Source organism: Geospiza fortis, unplaced genomic scaffold (assembly GCF_000277835.1).
Source record: "Geospiza fortis unplaced genomic scaffold, GeoFor_1.0 scaffold78, whole genome shotgun sequence".
NCBI lineage: Eukaryota > Metazoa > Chordata > Aves > Passeriformes > Thraupidae > Geospiza > Geospiza fortis.
In genome coordinates, this window is record NW_005054339.1 from 555,282 (window position 1) to 580,410 (window position 25,129).

At 45.5% G+C, this 25,129-nt stretch overlaps 1 protein-coding gene across 3 annotated transcripts in view; it reads left to right on the top strand.

The window, feature by feature from the left end:
• The window catches only part of RBM6 (RNA binding motif protein 6), a 57,506-nt gene that overhangs the window by 13,837 nt on the left and 18,540 nt on the right, over positions 1-25,129 (top strand). For all 3 annotated transcript variants that reach the window (XM_005422408.3, XM_031058184.1, XM_031058185.1), the window contains exon 6: positions 8,187-8,260. In XM_005422408.3, the coding sequence (XP_005422465.1) occupies positions 8,187-8,260 (74 nt within the window). The remainder of the gene's footprint in view (positions 1-8,186; positions 8,261-25,129) is intronic.

Consider the following 25,129-nt stretch of genomic DNA (forward strand, 5'->3'; position numbering starts at 1 on the left):
TAGCCAGAGCAATGTCCACATGGACACAGGTGACTCCTGCTAAAGGACAGGCTCCTTCCTGTGCTGCAGGAGCATCCAAGAAATGTAGTATCACCTGGAAACATGAGCTGCTTTATGGCAGCTGCCTGCTCCATTTTGAAAAGCTTTTGTTTTAGCAAGTATTATTGCCACTAAATGTACTTTACTGCTTGCTCAGCCTCCTTCTTGCCCAAGCATTCATGTTCTGTTTCATTTCTCCTGACCAGCCCCTTATGTGGCACTTGGAACTGCTTCCCTTATCCCTCCCTGTGTTAAACTTAAAATTGCCTCAGCCGAGTCCTACAAGAAACTGGATTATCTTCCTTGTTCTCTCTAAGCTCTGCCGCATTGGTGCCCTGTTAAATATTAATAAGCCCCTTAGATAAATCTTTAAAAGGTGCTGCTTTTTTTTCCCCCTTCCAAGTGCAGTCTATCTTGTATATCACAACAGTGAATCATTGGTTTCAGGAATATATCAGGAAGCCTCTGGAATTCGGAATTGTATTTTTCTTGTGTTATATTTTGCTAAAACTCATAATCTAAGAGTCCAGAAGTTTCCAGCTCATAATGGAAAAATTGGTGCAGATCTTTTTTTTTTTTTTTTTAAATTGGTGCACCTCTCCTCAGCAGGGATAAGTTCTCCATTTTCCATGGCTGGAGTACATTCCAAGGCAGTGAGATCACCTTTCCCTCGAGGCAGACCTGGTTGTGCATTTGTCAGGCCCACATATAACAGGGTTTTAGCTTCCTTGCTGTGGCTGGTGTTTGGGTAGGGCAGCTCTTGGAGGCCAGAAATGCTGGCAAGATGCTGCTCCTGCCACAGGTGCCATCGTGCTGCAGCTCTCAGCTTTAGGTAGGACTTTTGTTTCCTTTCTGGAGTGATGCAGTGCCCAGGGGGAAACCTTTCCAAAAGGTGGGTTTGTTGTGAACTGATGGCTTCCCCATGTAGAGGGCTTGGCACTAACTCTGGAGTTAGATGAGGTGCCCCAAGGACTTGGATTCTTGGGTTTGGTACAGAGCACACGCTGTGGGTTGCTGTGGGATGGCTCTAGCACATGCTGTGGTGCAGAGGGGCATCTGGCCTGTTGTGCTAATTATACAGAGGGCAGCTTGGCTCACCATCAAGGCTGGTGCTGATGCACCATAGGATGAATAATCTCCTGTTGCTGTGCTTGGTGCTTTGCATAGTGCTGGTTGTGTGGCCCAGTCTGCAGCATCAGCCATGACTCAGGCATGCGGAGCTCAGGCGCTTGCTGAGAGCTGAGGTGGCCATCCCTGAGCTCACGAGATCCTGTAGCACACAAGGAGTTTCCCCTTGAGGTGTGGTCAGATCCCCCAGTGATCAGCAGAGTTCTGCAGACTGCAGGGCTCACCTGCCAGAACTTGTGGAAATATCTTCAGCACTGATCTGCCTGAGCCAATTGTCTCTAGCTTGTAGCTAGAATAGCGTGCCAAGAACCAAAAAATACACTTAGCTGGAATTAGTCCATGGTCATCAATAGCGGTCCTTGCCAGTCTTCCCAGCTGTGTGGGCAGTAGGCTTTTGGCTTGCCTTGCTTGGTCTCAGGGCACTAGTGCATTGTCTCTTGGAAGCAAAAGGGGTTTTTGCTCCTCTTTCCTTATCTGTGATGTGGTGGCTTGGGAAATAGGAAGTACAAATCTGGTCTAAGTCAGTGTTTGTGATGGTGATCAACCTTGGTTCAGGGTTATAAGGCCTATTCTGAAAATGCAACAAACACATCCATCCATCAAACATGCTCACAGCCTTTTTGACATGCAGAATCCATTTTTACAAAGGTGCTCATTCCTTTTGCATCTCTCGAGCAAAACTTCAGGGCTTTGCACAGTGTACTGACATTACCTTGATTACTTTGTGCGAAGATGACACGTCGTATATCCTGGAGACCAGGTTTACATTAGCAGCACTTGAAAACCAAGTTCCTGGGTGGAACATCTTCCCAGGTATGCAGCTCACAGTCCTCTCTCATGGAGTCTAGTGAGAGCCCCAATATTCCTCAGATTCCAGGTTTCTGTACAAACATAATGTGATAGTTTGTCTTTAATAAAACTACAGTGTGTACAGTTTTAGCATTGGGGTTTTTTCTCTCCTCTCCTTTGTGGTGTGTATAAACTATCCTCCTTGGGCCAAGAAGGGTTGACAGCCATTGGGGCTCTGACTGTAGTAGTTCCTGTAGTTTATGGAGCTGCTGGTGTCCACCTTTGAGGTTGTCTCAGGCAGGTCCTTTCTGTGTCTTGTTCTCCAGGATGGAGGAAGGAGAATGGACTGTAGTGCTCAATCTTTCAGAATACAGCCCTGTTTCATTTCCTGTGGTTTCAGTGTTGTTCTCTGTCATGAATGAGTGTGTAAGAGTGTACTTCTTTACACAGAGGGACAGCAGGAAGTGACAGGCCTTTTCCCAGCAGCAGGTGTGGCTTGTAAATGCTCAGCCTTTGAAAGGGATTGGGGATATGGCTTGTTGCAGATTGTCCTGTTTATTCTAGTATAGCTCTTCAGCTTTAGTAGCTCTGAAGACCAATTTATCTGTGCAGTAAAGAGATCTGACAAATTTATGGATGCTCAGAATCCACCAGCTGGTATTGAGGGAGCTCATGATTCTGGTAGCATAGATAGATTGCTGCTGTCCCTGCCATGCTGCGGGGGTGCCCTCCAGCTTTTTAGACTGGTTGGACAGATTTATTTCCTCTGCCTGCCATGGAAGGCACTACTCTGGTGCCCATTCTCACTGCAAAGGCAGTGCCTGCTGAGTAAACACAGGTACAGCCATTCCTGAGCATGTCCAGGAGCTCCTGTTTTCCTGGAAGCATTGAGTGTATGATGCCTCCTAATAGTAGCTCAGTGTAATAGCACAGTGATCCAGAGAAAGCCCTGTGTTCTCCAGTATTATTCACTCTGGTATGAGTGAATAATAACAGACCTACATCTGCATCTTTCCTTGGAGGAAACAGGCAAATCTTGTGCGTGGGGTCATGGGCACATTGCCAGAATCTCCCACTCATGAGGTAGATCTTCCTTTCAATCACAGAATGGCAGATTCTCTGAGAACAGGGTGCACAATCCCTGTCTCCATTACCTGAGCTCCCCAAAGGTCAGTGTGTGAGACCACAGATTCCTTCAGGGATGTAGAAGTCCTTCATAGTCACTCCATGCTTTATGCTGTAGCTGTCCTTGGAGCAATAGAACTTTCTTCTCTAGCATGGGTGAAACTCTGCAGAGTGTTTCCTCAGCTGCACCCTGCTCTGCCAAGCTGTCTCTGGAGGGAGCAAGCAGCAAGAATCTCCTGCTTCAGCTACTGGCCATGGCTCTGCTTTAATGTGCCATCTCTCTGAATCCCAGAAGTCTCCAGAACTGCAAATGCTTTTCTTCTGTGGTAGTTCTGCCATATCCTAGGGGAAAAAACACAAGTCAAGTGCTGTAGTGATGGAAGCTCTCTGCCTAGGAGACTGCATTGCATCCATCTGCCCTGAGGCTGCTTGTCCCCACCTGGCAGGTGCAGGGACCTCCACCACGCTGGCAGGTGGCCCAGCTGCCCAGGTTAGTGTAGTGTCCTTTGGTGAGCTGTTCCATGGACTTACTTTAATGGGAAACCTCTTCTTGTCCCAGAGGAGAAGGAACATTTTTGTGTTGTCCCTGAGCAGCTGGGGGTTTATCACAGTTGTTTTTGCAAAGGTGGGTGATGGCTCCTCATGGATGTGAGGTGACCTAATGCCCTCAGCTTGCTGGGGCTGTGCAGGAGCAGGACTGACTGCACTCATTCTTAGGATCAAGAAGCTGGATTGCCTCTTGGATTGTCTGCCTTTGTCATGTTGCCATCCTGCCTTCTTTCCAAAACTGTCTTTGCTTTGGCACAGACAGGGCTGCTGTCACTACAGGATCTTTCCATTTGGTCTTCTAAAACTCCAGAGATATTTTTTTTGTCTTCACACTGCTTACAGCCCTTATGAGAACAACATTATGGTTTTCCTTTATTTAGATCTTTGATATAACAAACTATGGTGAAGTAACACATTACTATGTGTCAGTTGTTCAGTAGAAACTATGTCTGTATAGAGACAAGACTTATTTTAAATCTCAAGTCTTTGATCTCTATATCTGAAGCCAAAGAACAGTAATTTTAAGGCAGGCTTTCAGGATTTTTAGCCAAACTATTGCATGCTAGCAGGGACCCTCCATTTGCTGTCAAAATTCACTTTGCTAAGACACGTCTGTTTCAGAGGCAGAATGTTCCTTATTCCAGTGCTCACAGAGCAGCTTCCTGGAGCTCTAAATGTGTCCCTACTCCTAAGTATTAAGCGTTTGTGCCATTTTCAGTGCAGAAGACAGCCGAGCATGCTTTGGGAGCATCCGTAAAGGATTGTGTATACATAGAAGCACTTAAGGGAAAGCAGAAGTCCTCTGCAATCTATGTGCACCCTCTCCTTGCATTCTGATTTCATCTGTCGTACACAGCCTGTGGTACTGTAGACTTGCACAGCTGAAAGGAAGTAGCTAAATAAGGTACAAGAGTCCTTTTACGCAGTTGACCTAAAACATAGGGGGAGATGAGGACATGAGTGTTTAATGGCTGTGCTAGGGCCAAAATCTGGGCAAGTTCAAGTGTTCCTGTTGGAAAAATCATTTGGACAGTGTAGCTGTGCTGCAGCGTGCTCAGAGATTGTGTGGGGAAAATACCACACAAGGATTTCTTTCCTTTTTGACAGAGTTTATGTTGATCATATATACTTCTGCAAATCATTACTCCATTCTAATTTCTTGTGCATCCTGAAACTGTAGTATTGTACTGATCAATAGGTGACAAGGCCAGGATTTATATCTTCATGTGAAACCTTGCCTGTGAAGTTAGGCCTCTTTGAGTCAAAAACCGCACACTGTTCTTCAGCCGTGGTTTTGCTTTGCTGGTTTGATTGCTTTGGTTTTACTTCTCTGGCCTGAAGAATACCAGAGGGTATTCTCCAAGAACTCTCAGTCACAGGGGAGCACTGCTTACCTTGCGATGCCTATGCAACTAGTTCCTGCCATTAGGTGCCTGGCCCTGTTCCTCCATCAAAATCCCATGCCCTGCTTCTGGTAACAGCACCTAAATTATTGGCATTCTGACAGGCAAACTCTGTGAAGGCTTCGGAAACAAAAATATCCAAGCTCAGCAGCTGCTACACAGAGCTGAACCAGCCCTATGGAGGAGGCACGGAAGAGGCACAACAGTTGGTGGCAGGAGTCTCTGTAGTTGGTCCTCCTTAAGAACCAGCCTTGAGCCCCATGGTTTTGTTTCAAGTGTTGTCCTCTGGGTAATGTGATTGTTGCAGATGGTGGAAAAATCAGCAGCCATTGCTTTTTGAAGGTGTGGTGCTGTTGTTCCACAGGCTTCCATTTCAGTTGCCTCCCTGCCATGGCCTAAAATGGAAGGATGCTGTGGAGGAGCTGGGGGCAGGGGGGCAGAGCAGGGGTGGCGTGCCGCCCAGGGCTGATGTTACTCTGTAGTTCTCACATCCTGTGTGTGCTTGTCAGATCCATGCAAAGCTCTGGATCTGGAGGAGGGGAAAAGTGTCAAGCCCCCACACATCTTCAGCAGTGGTTTTCAGCAAGTGGCTCCAGGCTGCTCTCTTCTTGCATCACCACTTCGGTGCTGTCTGTGCAAGGACAGCTCGTAGTGAATTGCAGAACGCTGCGTCCCTCTGCGAGCCGACCACAAGAGCTGAACGTCTGGCCTGGAGCTGCATTTTGGCAGGATATGGGGCCCATGGTTATTGTTTTTGTACATGTTATTGCTGCTATGTTTGTGAGTTCGGTGGGGGAGAGCAGAGGAGGGGAAAGTGCAGAAGGAGAAATGTGCTGGGCTTCCCCTTAACTGTCTCCATGTAATGCTTGGAATGATCCTCTGGCATACATTCCTCCAAGCGTCTGAGCTTTTGTGTCTCTGTATAACATTCAGCCTTGCACTCTCAGTTGTGTCATGCTGGATTAAATCCATGTCTAAACTACTCATTCCCTTCATGAGGACTGGGATGTAAATGTCCTCTTATTGCAGAGCAAATAGAGTGAAAACTTCTGCAATCTTGCTTTGTGTTTCTCATGAGGTCTCCTACACATAGAAGTAAGATAGTGCTCTGATCTTGCCTTGCTGATTACAGCAAGCTTTCAAAAATCCTCTCTGAAGGGGAACCAGGAGCCTTATGGGCTGACAAATATCATTCATGCAGCCCTTCTCTAAACAGAAGGGAAAGAAGCGACTCGAGAATTCTGGATTTGAGTAAGGCTTTAAAATGTGCCACGTGAGGCTGCACACTGTGCAGGGAGTAGCAGAGGTGACTGCCTGGAATGCAGAGCAGTCTCCCAGCAAGGGGCAGCACCGCTTCTGGAGAGCAGCTGCCTTCTGCAGAGGAGAACTCCTTCATTTTCAAAATGTGATCCGGTGTGGCTGTACTGCAGAGCAGAATGGATGCTGTGGGAACAGCTGAATCAATTTGGTTCTGTCAATTCTGCCAGCTGAAACCACACCTCTAGTTCCAGGTGCCCACTTGATGTACGAGTGTCAAGTGCCTTTAGCTGCCTTCCACCACAGATGTTGTGCTGCTGGACTGCATCTTCCACTGAGCTGAACAGCACACAGATTGATAAATTTCCATTTAGCATAATTATATTGACTAAAATAATATGGGAAAGGGGAATAAATTCCTCTATGAGGTGGAAGAGGTGCTAGATTCAAATTGGAGTCTTGTTAATAGAGGCAAAGGTACAAAGTCAGGATTGTGTTGTTAGAACAGCATACAGAGTTCCCAGAATAAAAAAAATCTTAAAAAAATCAGTAGGGCTTGATGATGAAATAATTTTGTGTGGTCTGGTCTTTGATGTGGTAAAGTACAAAGATGATAAAGTGAGAGGGAAGGAAAAACTAGAGAGTGCAGCAAATGTTCTTAGGCAGAGGCTTGAGGGAGATGGGGACTGTTTCCCAGGAGGCTGGAATGCCTTCCCTGAGAGAAGCATGCATGGAATTACCTTTTCGTGGAAGGTGAGGGGCTCATGCAGTAGGAACCAGATACACACCTGGGCTGAAAATACTGGAGTTGAGATGTACATCTTTAGTAGAAGGGAAGACGAACTCCTCACCAGGACAGCTAGGTGCCTGAAGTGGCACAAATCACTTGCAGACCAGCCTTCCTCTCATTCCAAACCAGCTAAAAGAGCAGCAGGAGGAGGGAGCCAAGCCCTCTCACTCCTTATGCCCATGTGGGATCAACTCTGCCCATGATCATCTGGAAAGTGCTGTTTTGGAGTGTGGTGGCCTTGACATGTGAGGGGTGAGGTTGTGACTTTAGGTTGTTCCTCAGCATTCCGGTTCTTGGAGGTAGTTTCAACATCAGGGATGGATCTTGAGTTGGTCTTAGATTCTGTGGTGTTCACCCTGCACTTTGGGACGTAATACTTCAGTGCAGGTAGCTGGAGTACACAGTTGAATCAGTGGATCCCTTCTGCAGTGACGGAGATGGCAGCTTTCCAAGGAGTGAGAAGAGTAAAGGCTCTATAGTTTCTTGAATCTAAAGTTAAAGCTCCCACACCCTCTTATGTGTGCAGTGATATCTATACCAAAATGAGAAAGTTGGAGTTCTCGTTCCTGCTCAGCTGCACTTTTTCATAATGCAAGGGATTGGACTTCAAAAAGTAAGCAGGTGTTGAAAGAAAAATAGCAAAGGCAAAGGAATTGTGTTAGTTCTTTCTGAAATATTGCCCAATTATAATGCAGGCTATTCGTGTAAAATATATCTGCAGTAAGGTACTTGGAAATGATTTATCAACACTTACTTTGGAGAGTGCTGCCTCCAAGGTAGCACAACATGTGAAACTGGCAATGGAAAGTCACTATGACTTAGAAAAAACCAACAGCAAAGCAATTATTTCTTGCCCTAAGAAAGGGTGTGACTGTCACTGGGTTGTGTAAGGGAAAGTGGAAACACTACTATTAATGTTCATGGTAAACTGCACAGTTAATCATCATCCAGCTAGTCCCTGGTTTCTTTCTTTTTCATTCTGAGGTAGAGGGGTGGTGGTTAGAGGGCTTGTCATTGGAGGGAAAGGGAAATTGATGATTTAATGTGGCTTTCTGTATGACAAGGCACTAACATGACTCCCGTCTGTATTTAAATGCTGTCCCCAGGTTACGACTATGGCTATGTCTGCGTGGAGTTTTCACTCTTGGAAGAGGCCATCGGATGCATGGAAGCCAACCAGGTTGCTTTACAATTCGGTCAATGCTGCTAGAAGATTTTAAATTTTTTTTTTTGGTGGGGTGGTGGAAAGCCAATGAGGTTTTTGTGAAGGAAGATCTGTTCTTGTATAATACACAACAGCGCGGTTTAAATGTTGTTGTTGTTACCAGAATCTTGTATCAGGCTTAGAAATACCAGCAGGAAAGAGCTGCTGGACAGCAAGTGGTCTGCCCTCCTCCCTGGTGTGTGTCAGCACGCTGGCTCAGTCAGAGGCTGGTGGCTGACAGACTCCTACTGCAGGTTTTGACCCTGCTGTTTTTGTGCTCACTGGAATGCAGTTGGGAAGAGCTGTGCTGGCAGTAAACGCTTCCCCCGGCTGTTGGTGCACACACACACACACACACACACACACACACACACACACACACACACATGTGACTCTAGGTGCATACCCTCGTGTGCAGCTCTGAGTCAGCTGTGACTTGAGTGCTCCGCTTTGCCATATGCCTTATGTGTGGGAGAGATGCTTCATTGTGCATCTCCCCCATATCTATCCTGTCCTTTAGCAACCCGGAGCTGCAGACACAAGGACTACCCTCATGTGCAGTTGAGCCTGGTAAACCTGAATATTTCCTGTCCTTGAAAGGACAAAATTACTGAAATTCACAGTAACTATTCAAGAGGGGCCTTTACTCTGACCTGGTATTTCAAACTAGAGTTGTTTTCTCCTATACAAGAGTGAGATGCATAAAATTTGTTAGATAGAACATAGATTCCCATCTCATACTGCCCTCCTTATGCCTTGAAACTGCAAATGATGGATCCCTCAACAGAGCCAACTTCTGATCCCCCTTTCTTCACCATATCCCTTAAGTCTCCTCTTTGCTGCTTTCTTCCTCCTAATTTGCCTGAGTAAGGATCCATATCAATTATCTTAAGCCTTTTTACCTGAATCCTGGGTCTTGCTGTCATGGGAGGAGAGTTATGAGTCAGATTCAGAGCTGTGCATCTGCAAAAATGTACTTACAGTTAATGAGTCTTCACAGCTGGGGTTTCAAAGGTCCCACTAAGCGCTTGCATTTGCCTCTATTTTCAGTTACAGAGGTATTGCAACTTACAAAAATGTTTTACAGAAATAATTCTGTTGCTGGGAAAGAGCCTGGCACATTCCCACCGAGGTGGTGGTGAGGAGCAGAGAGAGAGAAGGCTCCAGAATTAATTATTACTTTTACCATCAGTGACAACTTTTATTTTCCCTTCAGTGTTTCTACAATTCCCAATTTATTTTGTTGTCACTGGGGAATCTATAATTATAGATGACACTGCTTTTAACCGAATGCCTCTCCATATTCTCTCCACCATTCTGCTCATATGAAATAACTTCCTATGCAAAAGCAGTTCCCAAGTATCTGGGAATTTGGAAATCCCTCTTTTTCTGATTGTTGATACCTGCTCTGCCCTTTCTCCCATTTGCAGTATATAGAATTGGGCAGATGTTCTAACTTGATCAGGTTTGGTCCATTGCCACAGCAGAGAAGCCTGTAGGCACCAATCCTTAAACTGAACTGAGTGCCTGCAGGTGCCCAGTAAGTCACTGCCCACACATGCATGGGAAGAAACTCTGGCTGGTGTTGCACTGCTGCTTACACTGACCTCCCCAGCATCAGTTAGAGCAGCCATTCAGGCTGGGGAATGCTTTCCTTAACTGCTAATGACAGGAGTTGAGGTCCCAGCCTTGGACATCTGGGATGTGCTAAAAACAGACAGGGTATGAAAGTCTTCCAGTTTTCTTCCTGCTACCTGGTTCTGTGTGTGTGCAGATGAATGCTGAAACATGGAGTGCTTGGAAGGGATCATTTCCCAAGCTTCCATATGCCAATCTTCATCATGTTTTAGTAGACTTACAGGTGTTAGTAATTAGACAAGTTGGAAATGTGGGGTTTGGGATGACCCAAGCTACATGCATTTGGTCAGGAGAGCTGTAATTTCTGGATTGCCCCACATAGGTTAACTTGACTAATCTGCTTTTGATTGAGCATGCAAAAGAGCCCTTCTAATTACCTAAATAAAAAAAAAAAACTGGCAGTATTTGTACCTGACATACTGCAAAGGAAATAGGTGACTTTAAAATTCTCAGTAAGAGACAAATAGAGATCTTCAGAAAGGGAGTTATGAGTGGTCCCTAGAGAATAGATATTCCACTTGAATGACTTCCAGGGTAGAGTTGCAAGATCATCTCCTTAGACGGAGTGTCTGCATTTTTGCAAGCTGCAAAACCAAAAATCTGTGTTAGCTAAGACGCAGATTCTTTGATAGTTCAGTTATTTTCAGAAGGTTATCAACTGTCCCTGTCAAATTCAGTCGCTTGTGAGAGCATAAATAGCAAGTGACATGCTGGTCCCTCACTAGTCAACCTGCCTCTTTCTCAGGCATCTAGAGGCTGGGAATAAATAGCTTGTGCAAAACCAACATTTTTGATGCTGTTTAATGCCTGAAGAACAATTTGCTACATCTCTATACTGTATCATTCTGTTATTGTGAAATCCTTTTGTTTTACTCAACACACACCAGCACCCACTTAAGATCATTGCCAGACTTGCAAACTACAGATTTACCAGGTTCAACTCCCTCCATTCAGTAAATCTTAGCATGTATATGTGACTGCTGAGATTTGAGGGGGCTTTTCTGTTACATACATTGTGATAAGGAAACACCCATATTCTGTGTTGCCCTGATTTTGCAGGAGAGTTTCATTCCATGTGTATTAACTGCCTCAGCTAAAGTAATGACAACAGATGCCTTATTAATTGCTTTGACTCGTTGATTGTTGCATTGGCAACTTATTCCAGTGCCAAGGTCCCACCTAATATGCATGGAAGGTTCTGGATTGCTGTTATTCCCAGCGTGGAGGTGCTGGGCACAGGGCTGGATGAGTGAGGTGCCAGGTGCTGCCTCTCCCAGTGGCTTAGTGGGGGCTGTGCCCTGGCAGGGCAGATGAGCTGTTGATTTGTTGTGCAGAGCCTAGATCCAGCCCTTATAGCAGCCTCATGGTTGGTGATGCTCCTGGTGGCCTTTTGTTTCACGGTGGCTGTCACTAGAGTTGTGTGAGACCTTTTCTGTCTGTGATAAGCTGCTTTTCTGTTGGGGAGAAAGTTATTTTGAGTGGAAAATGGAGGTTTCTGTCTGCTAAGTCACACGATTTCTCCTAAATAATTTTCCTTCCCATATTCTCATTTTTGAAAGGGTGGGATGTGGCATTTGGCGTTTCTTTGGCGTGGCCCCTGGTGTGGTAGTGTTCCTGCCTGAGGGCACCAGGTTGGCTTCTTGGAAGCAGCTTTGGGAATGCATCCCATGGCTGCACTTGGCCATAGGCATGGGATCTTTTTGCATTCCTCCTTCATGTGTAGAAAAGAACAGACATAACAAGCATGTTACTTGGTGTGAGAAAATCAGGTGGGAAATGAAGTACCCTTTGTACTATTGTGTGTCATAAAGGCAGGGAACACAGAAATGGAAGGAGCTTGTCTCTGCTGCTTACATATTTTAATTCTCTGAGTGTTTTCACTGAAATGGAATTGGTTGTTATATATATGGAAGCAAGAGGGGTTTTTTTTGAGCTCAGGAGCAAATGGTTTGTCTCATCTGACTGTAGTATTGTCTGCAAATCCACTCAGGCCTCAAACTTAGCAACACTGGCTGCATGAATATTTCCTAGCTTGTTGCTAGTAACTAACAACTTTGTAATCCTTTCCTCCTGTTTCTTAAGAAAGAGGGCAAGAGGTGAGCTATAGCATGGACTTTTAAAAATGCATACACTGTACATTATTGTGCAGGTCTCCAGGCATGTGCTGGAGTGCTTGTTCAAGACTTCCTCTTGTGCCTTCCTGCACTGAGGCTGGTACTTGTCAGAGCAGTGTCTCTGCAGTGCTGTCGTGGTTCAGCTTGCTGAGCACACCAATGTCTCCACTCCCTGCTTGTTTTTTACTGGAGAGAGTAAGAGGGATTCTTACTGGATTTGGTGGGTGCTCACTCGAGCATGTCCCACTCCTGTGCAACTAGAAACATCAACTGTGTGTTTCTCCTGCTCTGAGCCTATTTTCCTGTATCCATTCACTGCAGGGCCTTTCTGTATTCTGTGTGAACAGAGCTTCTGGTGCAGATCATATTTCACAGGCTTTTCACTGTAGCTCTTGGTGTTAAAATCCGCAAGATGCTGTGACAAGCAGGCAAAGCTTAGGACTTTCTGTCCTGAAAACATTTGCAGTAACAAGCCACAACTCTGTGTGGCTTCCCAATTAAATAAGGAAGGAGCATGTGCTTATCCTGAGAATGGAACTTCTCCTCTTACCTGTAACCCTGGGGTATTTATGGAAGCCTGTGGTACAGGGAGTGTGTTGCAATTTGTAAAAGAAAATGTGTGTCCAAGCATCTAAACTAATTGCTTTCCTTTTGGTAGAATGGGCCTAATTGTGGAGTGTGGAATTTTTTTTTCTAGAATCTGCCAGGTTCCCCCTGTAATGGAAGATGACACCTGACTCAAATGCATTTTCACGGGCTGTCTGCTATCCATCATTTATTCACTTGACAATGTTACTCTGTCTCTTTAGCTTTAACCTGCAGTTGAGGGTGGTGGTGGCATGTCCACAAATACACTGAAATCCATTTGTGTGTTAGGCTAAGGGTGCTGGAGATGGCTTTGCTTTTGATCTGTTCTCCTCAGATCCACAGGTGGCATTATATTCTGCTTTTCTTGTTGCGTATCAGGCGTGTGGATTTTGGTCAGGTTGTGTCATTAGCACACCTCCTTTTCGCCTCCTCTCCCTCACCCCCACGAAGCCTGTCCTGCTTTTGATTGTGGATTTCTAGAATCTGCTTTTGGAGTCTTCCACTTTGAGTGAGGGAAAGGCTTGTATACCTAGGCACCTTCTTCTGTAAACATCCTAATGGTTTGGGAAACATGCACATTGTGGAGGAATTTTTATGAGCCACCTGACCTATATGGAAAGTTCTCTCCACAGGCGAGTGGATGAGTGGATTTCCAGGCAGCAGAGCTGATTTGGGTTTTTTTGTATCTGATTCAGTGTGTGACCTTGTCACGAGTTCACCCTGGGCTTACATCACAGAGGCTTGACATGTTGAGTCAATCATTTTTTCATTCCCTCTCGTGTCTCACTAATCACTGCATTGTACCAGCATTTAACTGGAGTTGTCAGCTTTGGAGATGAGTATGGAAGCCTGCAGTGGGGAGCTCCTGCAGCTGGGCAGACACTTGACTGTGAATAAGCAGTTGGATCTGCCTGCAGTGACCTGTGACAGGGCTGGGTGCGTGGGTGTCCATGTGTGTATCCTGCAATGAAGCTGTGATAAAGGCACTGCCTGTTTGGAAGGACTGGCTTAATCTCTGTATGCTGCAGAGACCTTCCATGTGCAGAGAAGGGTGGCTTTTGTTGTAAAATGTAACTGCCAAAAAGTACCAAAAATATTTCTCTGGACCTTTTTCTCTTCTGTCTTCTCAACATCTTCTGTCATCTCAGCTCTCCAAGCCGTGTGAATCCTCTTAGTCCCTCTTCCTTTGGCACAGAAGGTTGTAAGAGATCTTCTGCCAGAGACTTCACACACTATTCCTTTCAGCCAATAGTAGCTTCCCATCAATGTGTTTTCTCCAGCCCTTCCCAGATAAAAAAACTACAACCTCCTTCTTGGCAGCTCTGTCCTGCCTTGCCTCAAGAAGCAAACCATGCTATCCAATGTGTTTTAAAATAAGTTCACTTTTCCCTAGAAGAGTTGTGAAGCTGCATCTTCCTGCTCTACTTGTGTGATTCCCAGCTTGCCATGTCCTTCCACCTCCCTGCTCGTATTCCAAAATCCTGTCCTCCTTTTTCCTTCAGCCTCACCTTACCCATGTGGTGGGGACTGTGTGTGTTTGCTGCTGCTGAACTGCTGCTCTGCAATGGGATTGTCCCAGAGGACAGCTTCTGGGTGAGCTGGCTGGGGCATGCAGCACATGCTTGAGTGGGACTTCCTCAGTATCTCTGATTGCTGCTGGGGATGTGTGGCCCAGCAGGGTTATCTCAGGACTCAAATATTGCTGTATATTACAGAATTATCTATTCTCTGTGCTGAGGTTGGCTTGGGCTGCTATATAAATAGGTTGTTTCACATAAAGCATCACTCCCTACCCTTCTCTAAAATGAAAATGCTCTCCCTCCTGGCCCCTGCATTTCTGTTCTGGTGATTGGATCTGTTGGAATTTTTTGCCCATTGACATGAACAAATCTGTGTGATGGTGTAACTCAGAAATAACCATTCTTTTCCAATAGATTATAAATGCCTTGGTAATCAAGTTGTTCTCTGTTGGATTAGATGTTGTGTTTACAATGCCAGGAGCTGGAGAGAATAATTGTGATTTCCTGAAATTTGTTTCAATAACTTGATCTGTGTGTGATTGACAAGACAGGTGTCCAGTCCTCTCTGGTTGATTGGCTGTGTGATCTGATATATCAATACTTGTGCTGCATCACTCTCAGCTGCTGGGCAGGAAAAGGTTGGATATTCCCTGCCCTGGTGGCTCAGGGTGAGGAACCACCGTGGGACAGCTGAACCTCTGGTCATGCCCAGCACTGATGTTGTAGAAATGGGGATACTTGAAAGCTTCTGCTTGTGCATGCAAAGTGCAGTGTGTACCATGGGTCAGTCTGCCTCTGCCCCTTCCATAGGGCTAAAGTTGTCTTGTAGAGGACTCATTGGCAGAGCATTCCCTAAGAAATTGCTTTAGTTTGGTCATTTTCAGTATACAGAGCATTTTCCTGACTGATGAGGCATCTGGAACACTCATCCTTTGAATTCATTTCTAGGTGAGATCTTGCCTTGAGCTAGGAAAGATTTGAAGTAATCTTTGGATGCATGGGCAGGATACAGATGGCACCCTGTCTCTGTAGCTGTCAGGTCCTCTCCTCCTAATGTGTTAATGGAATAATTGTGTGCCAGTGGGGAAATCTTAGTCATAGATTATGCTGTGTATGCTACCTATAGGTGCAGTTTCACCTTAAAACAGAGCCATGGTTTACTGCTGGCTGCTCTTTCTCACAGACTGTATGTTTTTTAATTAAGTTTGCATTCATCATTAGTTGATTTTCTGTGAAGATCTGTAGAAACTTTAAATATATCACTGTGTAACCAATTGGAAGGCATGTGCCTTGTAGCCTCAGAGTGCTTCAAAGGAACAAGGTAAATCAGGTGTAGGACAGACTGTGTGGTGCTGCAGTTGATAGATTGTGTATATGGTCAGAAGGGGATTTTGGATTAGGATGTAAAATCCCTAGATCAAGCTCCTATATGAAAGTAGTAGGACTCATGCCACTAATTTGCTTTGATGCTTTTGAAGCCATCCTCTAAGTAAGCTGGTGACTAACCAAGCTGCAGCTGCGCTCTCAGAAATTCCCTCTGTACTCTTAGAAGTGGACGGTGCTGATGATACCCCTGAAGAGTCTTAAGGGACATGAGCAGGCAGTGAGAGGGAAATGTCTGGATTGGTTCAGTCATGAATCAGGACATCCCAGTGAATGCACCACAGCTTTCATTTCCAGAGTGAGACCATTTCCTATCACGGTTTTGCCATAATGGTTTGCACAGGACCCGTCACTGAGAACGAGGTGACAGAAATTGTTGGGCTGAGTCCAGTGAGTCCTCAGCCTAATTCCAGCAATGTCGAGGGGAGCACCAGATATGTTTTACAAGCATATGAGCCAGATTATAAAGCTAGGACTCCATCTGGACTGTTTTGATAAGTGGGAGCACACCAAAATGTTGCAGTTTTCATTTGATGAGTCGTTGTTGTGAGCTTCAGCCTCAGAACTGTTCGTTCATGCTTTTGTGCTATCTTAGCAGCGATTGCTTTTCCATTATTTGATGCACTGCTGGTGTTGGATTGCTGGAACAGGAAGGTAAAATGTTGACTCCAGAGGTGGAAAAAAATGTTGAACTGCACGCTTCCTGGGGTTAAGGAAGAAGGCAGAACCACTGTTTCCTTCTCTTCAAAGAAATGGTCTGCCTGCCCTTCTGTAGAAATCATGTATGCTTTTGTGCATCTAGGGTTTTGATCGTGAGAGAGAGCTGGAATTCCCTTCAGATGTGGATTTTAGTCTGTTTTCTTCCCAGCTGAGTTTGCAGAGGACCTTTTCAATTTAAATAATGGAAGTTTGGCTGTCTGGAATTGGGGTTCATTCCAAAGGAATACATTGTATTTTGCTGTTTTCTGTTCGGGTTGTGAGACTCATGCAAGTAAAATATTAAATTCAGATTCAAGTTTGAAGATGGAAGATCAAAGCTCTGGTAGTCAGCAACTTTTATTTGTGAATTTCTGTTTCCATTTGACTGTAACTGGGTTGTTAATGTTCTTGTCTAGAAATGAAATTATTATAGTGGAAAATGGGGGCGGCACGCCTAAATGGGCTATTGTGTCATTATCCATCAATCACAGGCAACAAGGAAACAGGTATTTAACACAGGAGGACACAGAGTTATTATCCACCCCATTCCCCTGCAAGCCACAGGGCACCTTCTAGGCTCTTATTAAAGCTTTAATACCTACAGAGAGCACAAGAAACACTGTGTGCTGCAAGATCAGAGATCAGGAGTTTTGCTGTCATTCTGCATCTGTGCAGGACCAGGAAGCACAGGAGGGGGAAGAGCAATGAGAGTGCTGGCAGGCAAAATCCCTCTGCACTGCTGAGGAAAGGCACCAACTTCCCCAGTCCTCTCACATGAGGGGGAGAATTTCTTCTTCCATCATATCAGGGAATCTGTGAATGGGACAGCCACTGACAGGTCCTCAGTAGCACTGTGTGACCAACTTACTGAATCCTGGCTACAATTGCTGCCAGAAGAGGGTTGTGTGGGAAAATCTTGGAGCCGTTTTGTACAAGGAGACGTAGGACGGAGGTGGAAAGTTCTTCCTGGCTTCTGCAGAACAAAAGCTATCAGATGTAAAGGAGCAATCTGCCTGAAGGTTTATTTTGTGGTGCTGTTGCACTATGTGTATGTGTTGACAGCTACCAGATGTTGCATCCAACAACATGCCTCCTGCATCTCCATCTCTTCAGGCCACCTATAAGTTCAGTTAGTTATGCCTTCCACAGGATGAACAAACAGCTTCTGAAGGACAGGGGTCTAAAATCAAGTCTGTCATGTAAGGAATTACATTTTTAATAAGGGTCAAAGCAATAAAGCTGTAAACATAAGATATAAGTACTTAAAACTCTGAAACTGTCTTTAGAACAAGAGAATGAAAGTAATTTTCTCCCGTTTTCATAGACAACAGGGGAAATCTTCATTTTTTGTGATGTACAGTCCATGTCTAACAAGGAAATTAGCAATATTCAGATGGGCTTCATGAACCAGATTTGAGCCAGGATGGCATTTAAAGCCCAAGCAAACATTTGATGTACTTTTCCATCAAGGATCTCAGGAGCAGAGTTAACAGAGAAAGTAATTTTAAGTCTTAAGAATCCCAAGATGTATTTTCATACACTTAATACCAGGTTGAGAAGTCTCACTAAGAAGCTTTCTCACGGTGCAAAGCTGTACATTAATGATATGATGACTAAGGTGTTTTACTGTTTATAGCCCTAAGGTTTTGAAAGCCTGAGTGATTCTTCCCAACCTGTGATATCACTGGAGAGGAGTGCTGAGGCAGTTTGGAATTTTTTTCCCTGACAAGCTGTTGTTCTGGGCCTGGTTCATGTGAAAGTGGTGTGTCCACTGCCACTGCTGCTTCTTCTGTCCTTTCCATTAACTCAGCTCATCTCTTTTTCTTCCTTCCAGTGTGTACTGGGCACATCACTAAATGTAAGAAGTGAATTCCAGAAAGTTTCACAGACCCCTCCTGATGACAGGCACATAATTGATCCATCTGGCTCTAAGAGGAGCAGCTGAAAGCGTCAGCTCTCTGCTGCAGAGAGGTGAGCAGCACACAGGGGGCTGCAGGCAGTGCCCTGTGCTTGGCTGCCCTCAGTCTGCGTGGGCCAGTCTCTGTCCTGAGGCACCAGGTATTAAAGTCCCACAGGGGGTTCAAGTCACAATATCTGAGCCACACACTGCTGTGCAGCTTATGTGACAGTTTAAAGAGATGTCTGTGTATGCTGTTTCCCCTTCCCAATCCCTTAGGAATTCAGCCATGCTGAGGCACTTGTGGCACAACAGGGAACTGGTTTCTTTTCCTTCCTTGGTGTCAGGGTTATCAGAGGAGCTGCTGTCCTGCACACTCACCTCTCTGGATGGACTCTCCCAAAGAGCTGAGGTCAGCCACCAGAACCTGGAGAGTCCCTACTTCTGCACCCTGACAAGGCACTAAGTTCCTTTCTTCAGCAGTTCTGGGAACTGGCCAGGAAGGAATGATCTGAATTTACCTCTGGACTTTGTGCAGTGCAGTTGCCTGAATGAACCTCGTAAACCTCAGTGCCCTGAAAAAGGAAGAGGTGCTGGGTCCCATAGGGAACTGTGACACCCACTAGTGTTACATTGCACCCAGCCAAACTAGCAGGGAATAATAATTTCCCTCCAAAGGGCTTGGATAACTGTTTTCATGCTGTGACAGGTTTCTTGGCAAATACTGAGCCAAGAGGTTAAAGCAGCTGTTTTCCAAATCAGCTCCTAAGAAGAGCTCTCAGGAGGCAGCATCTGCTCAGACACAGAAATCTGTACAGGTGCCAGCCTGAAGGTGGGCCAGCTGCCTTGATGTTCTGTCCAGGTGTGAGCATTAAGGATCTGGATATGGCTTTTGGACAGGCCACCTCAAGGTCACAATGATGTGCTGGGAGTCATCACTGAGATGACACAGGTAAGTGTTGCACTGCTGATGGCAAATGGCAGGGCTCTTATCCTGAGGGAGGCAGTATCAGACACCCACTTTTGTCATTAACTGGGAATCCAGGAATATTGAGAAATGATGTCTGTAAGGATAAAACCCTCTTTTCTTCAGAGGTACTTCCTCTTCCCAGGGTTTTTGGGTCCTTTCCTTTCAGCAGAGAGACTGTCCTGCAGGGAGCTTGCCTTAGCACTGGCTGCAGAGAAGGCACTGCCAGGGAGAGCTCTGAGTGCCTAAGAGTGGAGTTTGGAGGTGTGTCTGGAGGAGCCTCTGGAGCACACCCTTCCCCATCACAGTTGGTGTGTTCTTAGCAAACATTTGCTGCTGCACAGAACACCCTGAGTTCTGTTCCCTGTGCAGGTGTTGGAATTGGTGTGTAATCCCATAGGTACATGCTCCACTGGAAGAACATGTGTTGTTTGTGTGTGGGGTCTTCAAATGCTTAATTAAATTGTCTAGCAATAAATTTGCCTCTTTAAGGCAGAGCTTTCCAGCCTTTTTTTCCACCATGATTTTGCATTGGGATTGCTCTTTAGGGTTTTGATATTTGTGCTTCAGACCTATGATTAAGGTGCTGGGTGTTTCCTCATTGTTTTCCAGCTTCCTTATGGCCGTTGCTAATTGTAAAGTATCCCTGAGGGAGGTGCACAGGAAGGTCCTGGACTGGATTAGTGCATTGTGCTAATGTGCTTAAGCTTTATATTGTTTAACAGTGAGATGGGATGAGATGACCTTTGAGGAAAAAGGTGACCATGTAAAAAAGAAATAGTGAGAAATATGTCCAGGCAGTAGAGCAGCATTTTGGAGAGAGGAGGGAAGTCCCTTTGTTGGGAGAGAAGGGGGTCTGTGAAGCAGCTGTTGTTCAAACATTGTCCATGCAGTAGCCCATGAAAAGTAAAGGAATATTGATGAGTCAGAGCCATGTGGATCCTTCCCTAGAGCCATCTGTGAATAATGATACTCAATATGCTAAATATTTAAATACTCTTAAGTGTTGATAGTTTAAGTATATTTTTCAAATAGAGGATTCAACCTGACTGATACTTTCCTGAGCATAAAAGTGAGTGTTTGACTTAGAATCATTGAGGTTGGAAAATACCTTTAAGATCAAGTCCAGCTGTTAAAGAAACTCACATGAATGGTCTCCTCCACTTACCTCATTATATGGCCTTAACCATCCATGCTTCTCTTTAGCTGTGGAGTGGAAGCACAGCCAGTAACACCAGAGCACAGAACTTGTCCCTCTTTGAGCTGTTGTCCCCTGATCCTCACTGTCTGGACTCTAGAAATCATCTTCTGACTCCTTCATGATGTAAAGGAAGGGCTTTCATTTTAAAATTTCCACTTTTTTCCCAGTGATCCTATAAGCTGATCTGCAAGGGTGCCCTCTTGGGAGGAGTGAGGGAAGCTGGAGGTTGGCATTAGCCAGGAGGAGATGCATTAGGGCCTTGAGTGGCATGTGAAAGTCCACTTGGCTTCACTGGATCAAAGAAAACTTTCAGACAGGTTGAAATCTACTTAGAGGGTGAAATGCAGCAACTATTCATATCACCTGCTGCCCAGAGCTGGCCCTTGAGCACGTGAGGTGCTGAGCACATTGTGTGTTCTCCCCAGCTGCGGCACATCGCTGTGATCCCTCCTGGAGCTGTAATTGGGAGCTTGCCTGTGCCCACCGTGCTGGTGCTCTCCGAGCAGGGCTGAGAGTGCTGACAAGCAAAGCAAATGCTGTGTTTAAAAGATAAGCACTTTGAGAGTCCTAACTTGGAACTGAATTGGAGTTCAAAATTCAAGCATTAAAATGTAGAGAGCTGGCATAGTCTGAAAAGCAATTTCTGTGTGTATTTGCGAAAAGGATATCAGTGGGGGGAGGTGAGCTGTAGAAAGATACTGGGACTTGCTTAAAAAGGGGATGGCTGGTATCCAGGGAATTTAGAAACCGTAGGAAGAAAACTGGAGGTGTCTCAGCAGGCTAGCTGGGGTGTCTGTGGAAATAAGATACTTAAAGGATGCAGACTGGCACCTTCTGCTGAAGGACAAATGGCCTGGATAACCAGGCAGGAGGAGGCCTGAGGAGGGAGCAAGTAGACATGGAAGCTTGTGGGGCAGGGGGGATGGTCCCAATGCTAGTGGGTAATGGGTTTTCAATAACAGAACCTTGAAAAAGAGGTACCAGGAGCTATCTGGGTTAAAATAATCCTTATATAGCATCTTAATCTGTTACATTTAGCTACGGAATGTTTAGGACTCTCTCAGTTATCTTCCTAATGCCTAGTTCTGTGTTAGTGCCAGTTTTGTTTAACATGCCCACCAGTGGTGTGCCTGAAGCAGTGTTCTGTCAGCTCAGGATGGATGGTGACAGCTTTGGGCTCTCACTCTCAGGCCTCCCCTGACCCTGAAGACCAGGAGCCCTGAGCATGCTGTGCTGGTTAGCCTTGGATCACTGTTGAAATAAATGCCTTGCTGCTAAATGCTTCAAGGTGATGCCATGTGCTCTTCAGCTCTGTAGCGTCTCTGATGCCCAAGAGCCAAATACCCTGCTCTTTGGGTGACCACTAACACAGTGTTTATGTTGTCAGTTGTCATCTCAGTGTTAGCCTTGATGGAAATCTGTAATAATAGTGCACAGCAAAGTGGTTTGGATCCATTTGGTGATGTAACAATTCCTCAGGGATCCACCACTTTTCAAACCATCCTTTTCCCCTGTATATCTTGGATCTTCTGCCTTGGCTGTCAGCCACTCAGCAGTAGAGTGCTGGATGCACTGCTAGATCAGGCCAATAAAAAGCAATCCCTGAGCTGCAACTGGTTTGAGAGCTCGAGAAGGAGGCTGAGAGCCTTGGGGAAAATCCCACTTCATGAGGAATTTGCTTGTAGTTACTTTTGCTGTAGGAAATGCCAGATTGCTGCAGTACCCTGCAGCAGCCTGGATTGCTCTTGTTTCTTCAGCTCCATGTCACGTTCCATTTTCTGACTGTTTAATTACAGATGGATTGTGGTTTGTGGGTTCACAGCTTTTCTCATCTGCTTTTTGTCAGAGGTAAGCACATGTACTGCCTGTTGCTCTGTGCAGTTGAGTCCCTTGTACAGCAGCTGCTGATGAGTTCAGGGATAAAAACTTGAGCATATGGAAAACGGGATGAGAAGCCAGTTTCTGTGGCTGAGATGATCATCTGAAATATATCCAGCTGGTCTCTTACCCTCCCAGGTGTTTTCCCTCTGCTTCATCCCAGGAAGGTGCTGCCTCCTCAATTCCATGAGCAGCTGGGGATAGTTAGGGAGACCTTTGGTGCTTGATCTCACCTGCCTGCCTAATTTGAAGGTGAATTCTGTCAGGGAGAGAACCCTGTGCTCTCCCTGCCAGCTCCCACTCAGCCTCTGCATGGTGCATGCCAGTGGAATAGGATGCCATTACATAACTTGCATTGTGTGGTGGTTGGGGGCTGTTAAATCTGCATTTCTAATTCATACTCAAATAGGAGCAGAACCTGAATGCATTCTGCTTTGCAGTTCCAATTAGATAACCTGGCTTGTGCTGTCAGCCCCTTGTCTCCCGTGCTGTGCCATCCAGTGCATGTGGAGGCCAGGGCTGGAATATACCCTGAGGATGGCAAGAGCTTTTTATTCTGGGAAGTGCTGCTGGGACCAGGGGCATCCACTGCATTCCCAGACTGCCTCCTGGGGTAGTGTCTGAGCATTCCCAAGGCAATAAACACTTGTCATTAATCATTTTAAATAATTTTTAAATGACGGATGTATACTGATTTTTGAATAACCATCCTAATTATAGTAAATATGCAGAAGAGGGCTGAATTAACATCATGTAAACAAGGTTAGTGCTGGTATTTTAATGTGACTGCTTTACTGTGCTGCTCATAGGCATTCTTTTGTCATAATCTTCGTATGCAGCTTTTTATCTGTTTACAAATGGTATTTTCAGTTAATTTTTATCGTGTTGAACCACATAACCAGTCTTCCAGCTTGGTTATTACTCAGTGAGAAGGATACCTGAACCTTTCAGTTCATGGTACAGATATTTTCCATTCAATCAGACCACAAACAATATTAGGAAATAATTAGCTGACGTGGTGTTTGGTTTGTGCATGAGCCAGCTGCTAAAGGGGGTCTGAAGAATGGTTCACTTGTGGTGTAGGCACCTCCTGCGCTGCCTTGGGGTTATAGCCAAGAAGAAAAGTTTGGCTTAGTGATCCTTGTGGATTTGGGTGCTTGGTAGCTGAGCCTTGGTTCTGTTCCAGTATTGATGTGCACCACCCCAGGTGTGTTGTCTGTAAAGGTGAGACTGACAACTGCTGTTCCACTAAGTCAGGCACTCGTGGTCTTCCTTGTGACCAGGGATGGTGGCATCCTGACTGGATGGCTGTTGCCATCCCGCTGGAAGAGCTGGAGCACGTTCCTCCACAGCAGTCCATGGTGGTGCTGGCTGCTGCCTCCTCATCTCTGTGTGGTTTCACAGCCCCACTTGTAGCTGCCCAGGCATGACCTGAGGGGTGGAATACTGGAACACTGTCAGCTCATTGTTTGGAGGCTCCAAAGTGAAATTTGACTGAAGGTTTCAGTATTTGGATAGATTCAGTTAAAGGAGAAGCCTGGTTTTATTTGAGGGAGTGGCTGTGTTCCGAGAGCTCTCCTTCCACATTTCCAATTTTCTAGGTCACTCTTGGATGCTCTAATTTTTTTTTTTAGAGAAACAGTTAGCAAAAGCTTTGACACTGATGATTTGTATTCTGTCATCTCAGTCTTGAGAGCAAAGAGATACTTTTTTGGCAAGTTCTCCCCCTCCTCAACCCCCAGTCATCATCATTAAAAGGCTGTCAACAAGCATGAAAAAGCCCAGCGTGCTAACGGTAAATGCTAATTGACAGACAAGCAGCTGAAGCAGTGGCTTGTGCAGTGCCTGACCTGCAGCAGGCTGTCTGCTGGCCCTGGCAGGAGCTCCATAGGTTCCCTAGGAAGCAGGATCAGAGTGCTCAGGTACCTGCAGAGCCAGCCTGGGCTCTGTGCAGAGCAGTGCTGTTACACACAGGGTAAACTAGAGGTCAGCTAAACCCAACTTCAAAAGTGGGCATGATGTGTCCTAGGGTGTGGTCTGGCTTTTTTCTCACAGGTAGGCCTACCTTCCTGGTATTCTTTAATGCTACTTTTGGGAACTAAAAGCTTGGAAAGTGCTTTAGTGAAACTAGCTTTGTTGCTGAAGCCCTGTACCCTGCTGACACAGTCTCCAAAGTGCTTTCAGAAGGATTGCATCACCTGTGGATATCATGGCTAAGGGATTTTCTCTTTTTTCTTTCTCTCTGTAAAAGCAACATGTCCCTGTGGGGTTTGTCCCTGCTCAGTGAAGAGCTTTGAGACATGGCTGCACTGTGTGTGCTCTCTGCAAACAGGCTTTATGGTTTCCTGGCACAGCTCTCCAGGACCATCTCATGGCAGAGTTGCTCCATGGATCAGTCTGCTGACAGGACTATTTACATACTTGGCCATAGGGCAGATTTTTTAGTAGCTGAACTGGCTGGGACTGAATTGTATCCCTTAGATTAGAATTCACTGTTGCATCTCCAATGATCTCTGAGCAAAAAATCCATGTATAACTATGTTTGAAGGGTATCAAACAGTAGCACAAAGCATTGCTCCCAGCAGTAAAGTCCTGATGCTCTGTTTGGATGAATTTGGCAATTCAGAAAACAGTAGAATCTGTTCATGCCCTTGGAAATGTGGGCATTTCCATGGCTGAGAGCTTGCTGTCCTGGGGCTGCAAAGCTGTGCTGCCTTTTAAACCCTTCACTGGTGAGTCAACTCTGTGTTTACTGCTAGTTATGAGGGGGAGGTTCCTGACTGGGAAGACCAGAGAGACATTTCTGTTTCACTCTGACTTAGAAAAAGCCAAGCTGCTCCAAAGTACAGGGTATTAAAAATACAGAGCAATTAACAGACATAGTGCAGGTTGGTGAAAAAGTCCAGGATAAAATGCCTGAATTTGGAAGAAATATGGTGCCAGACACAATATGTGGCATA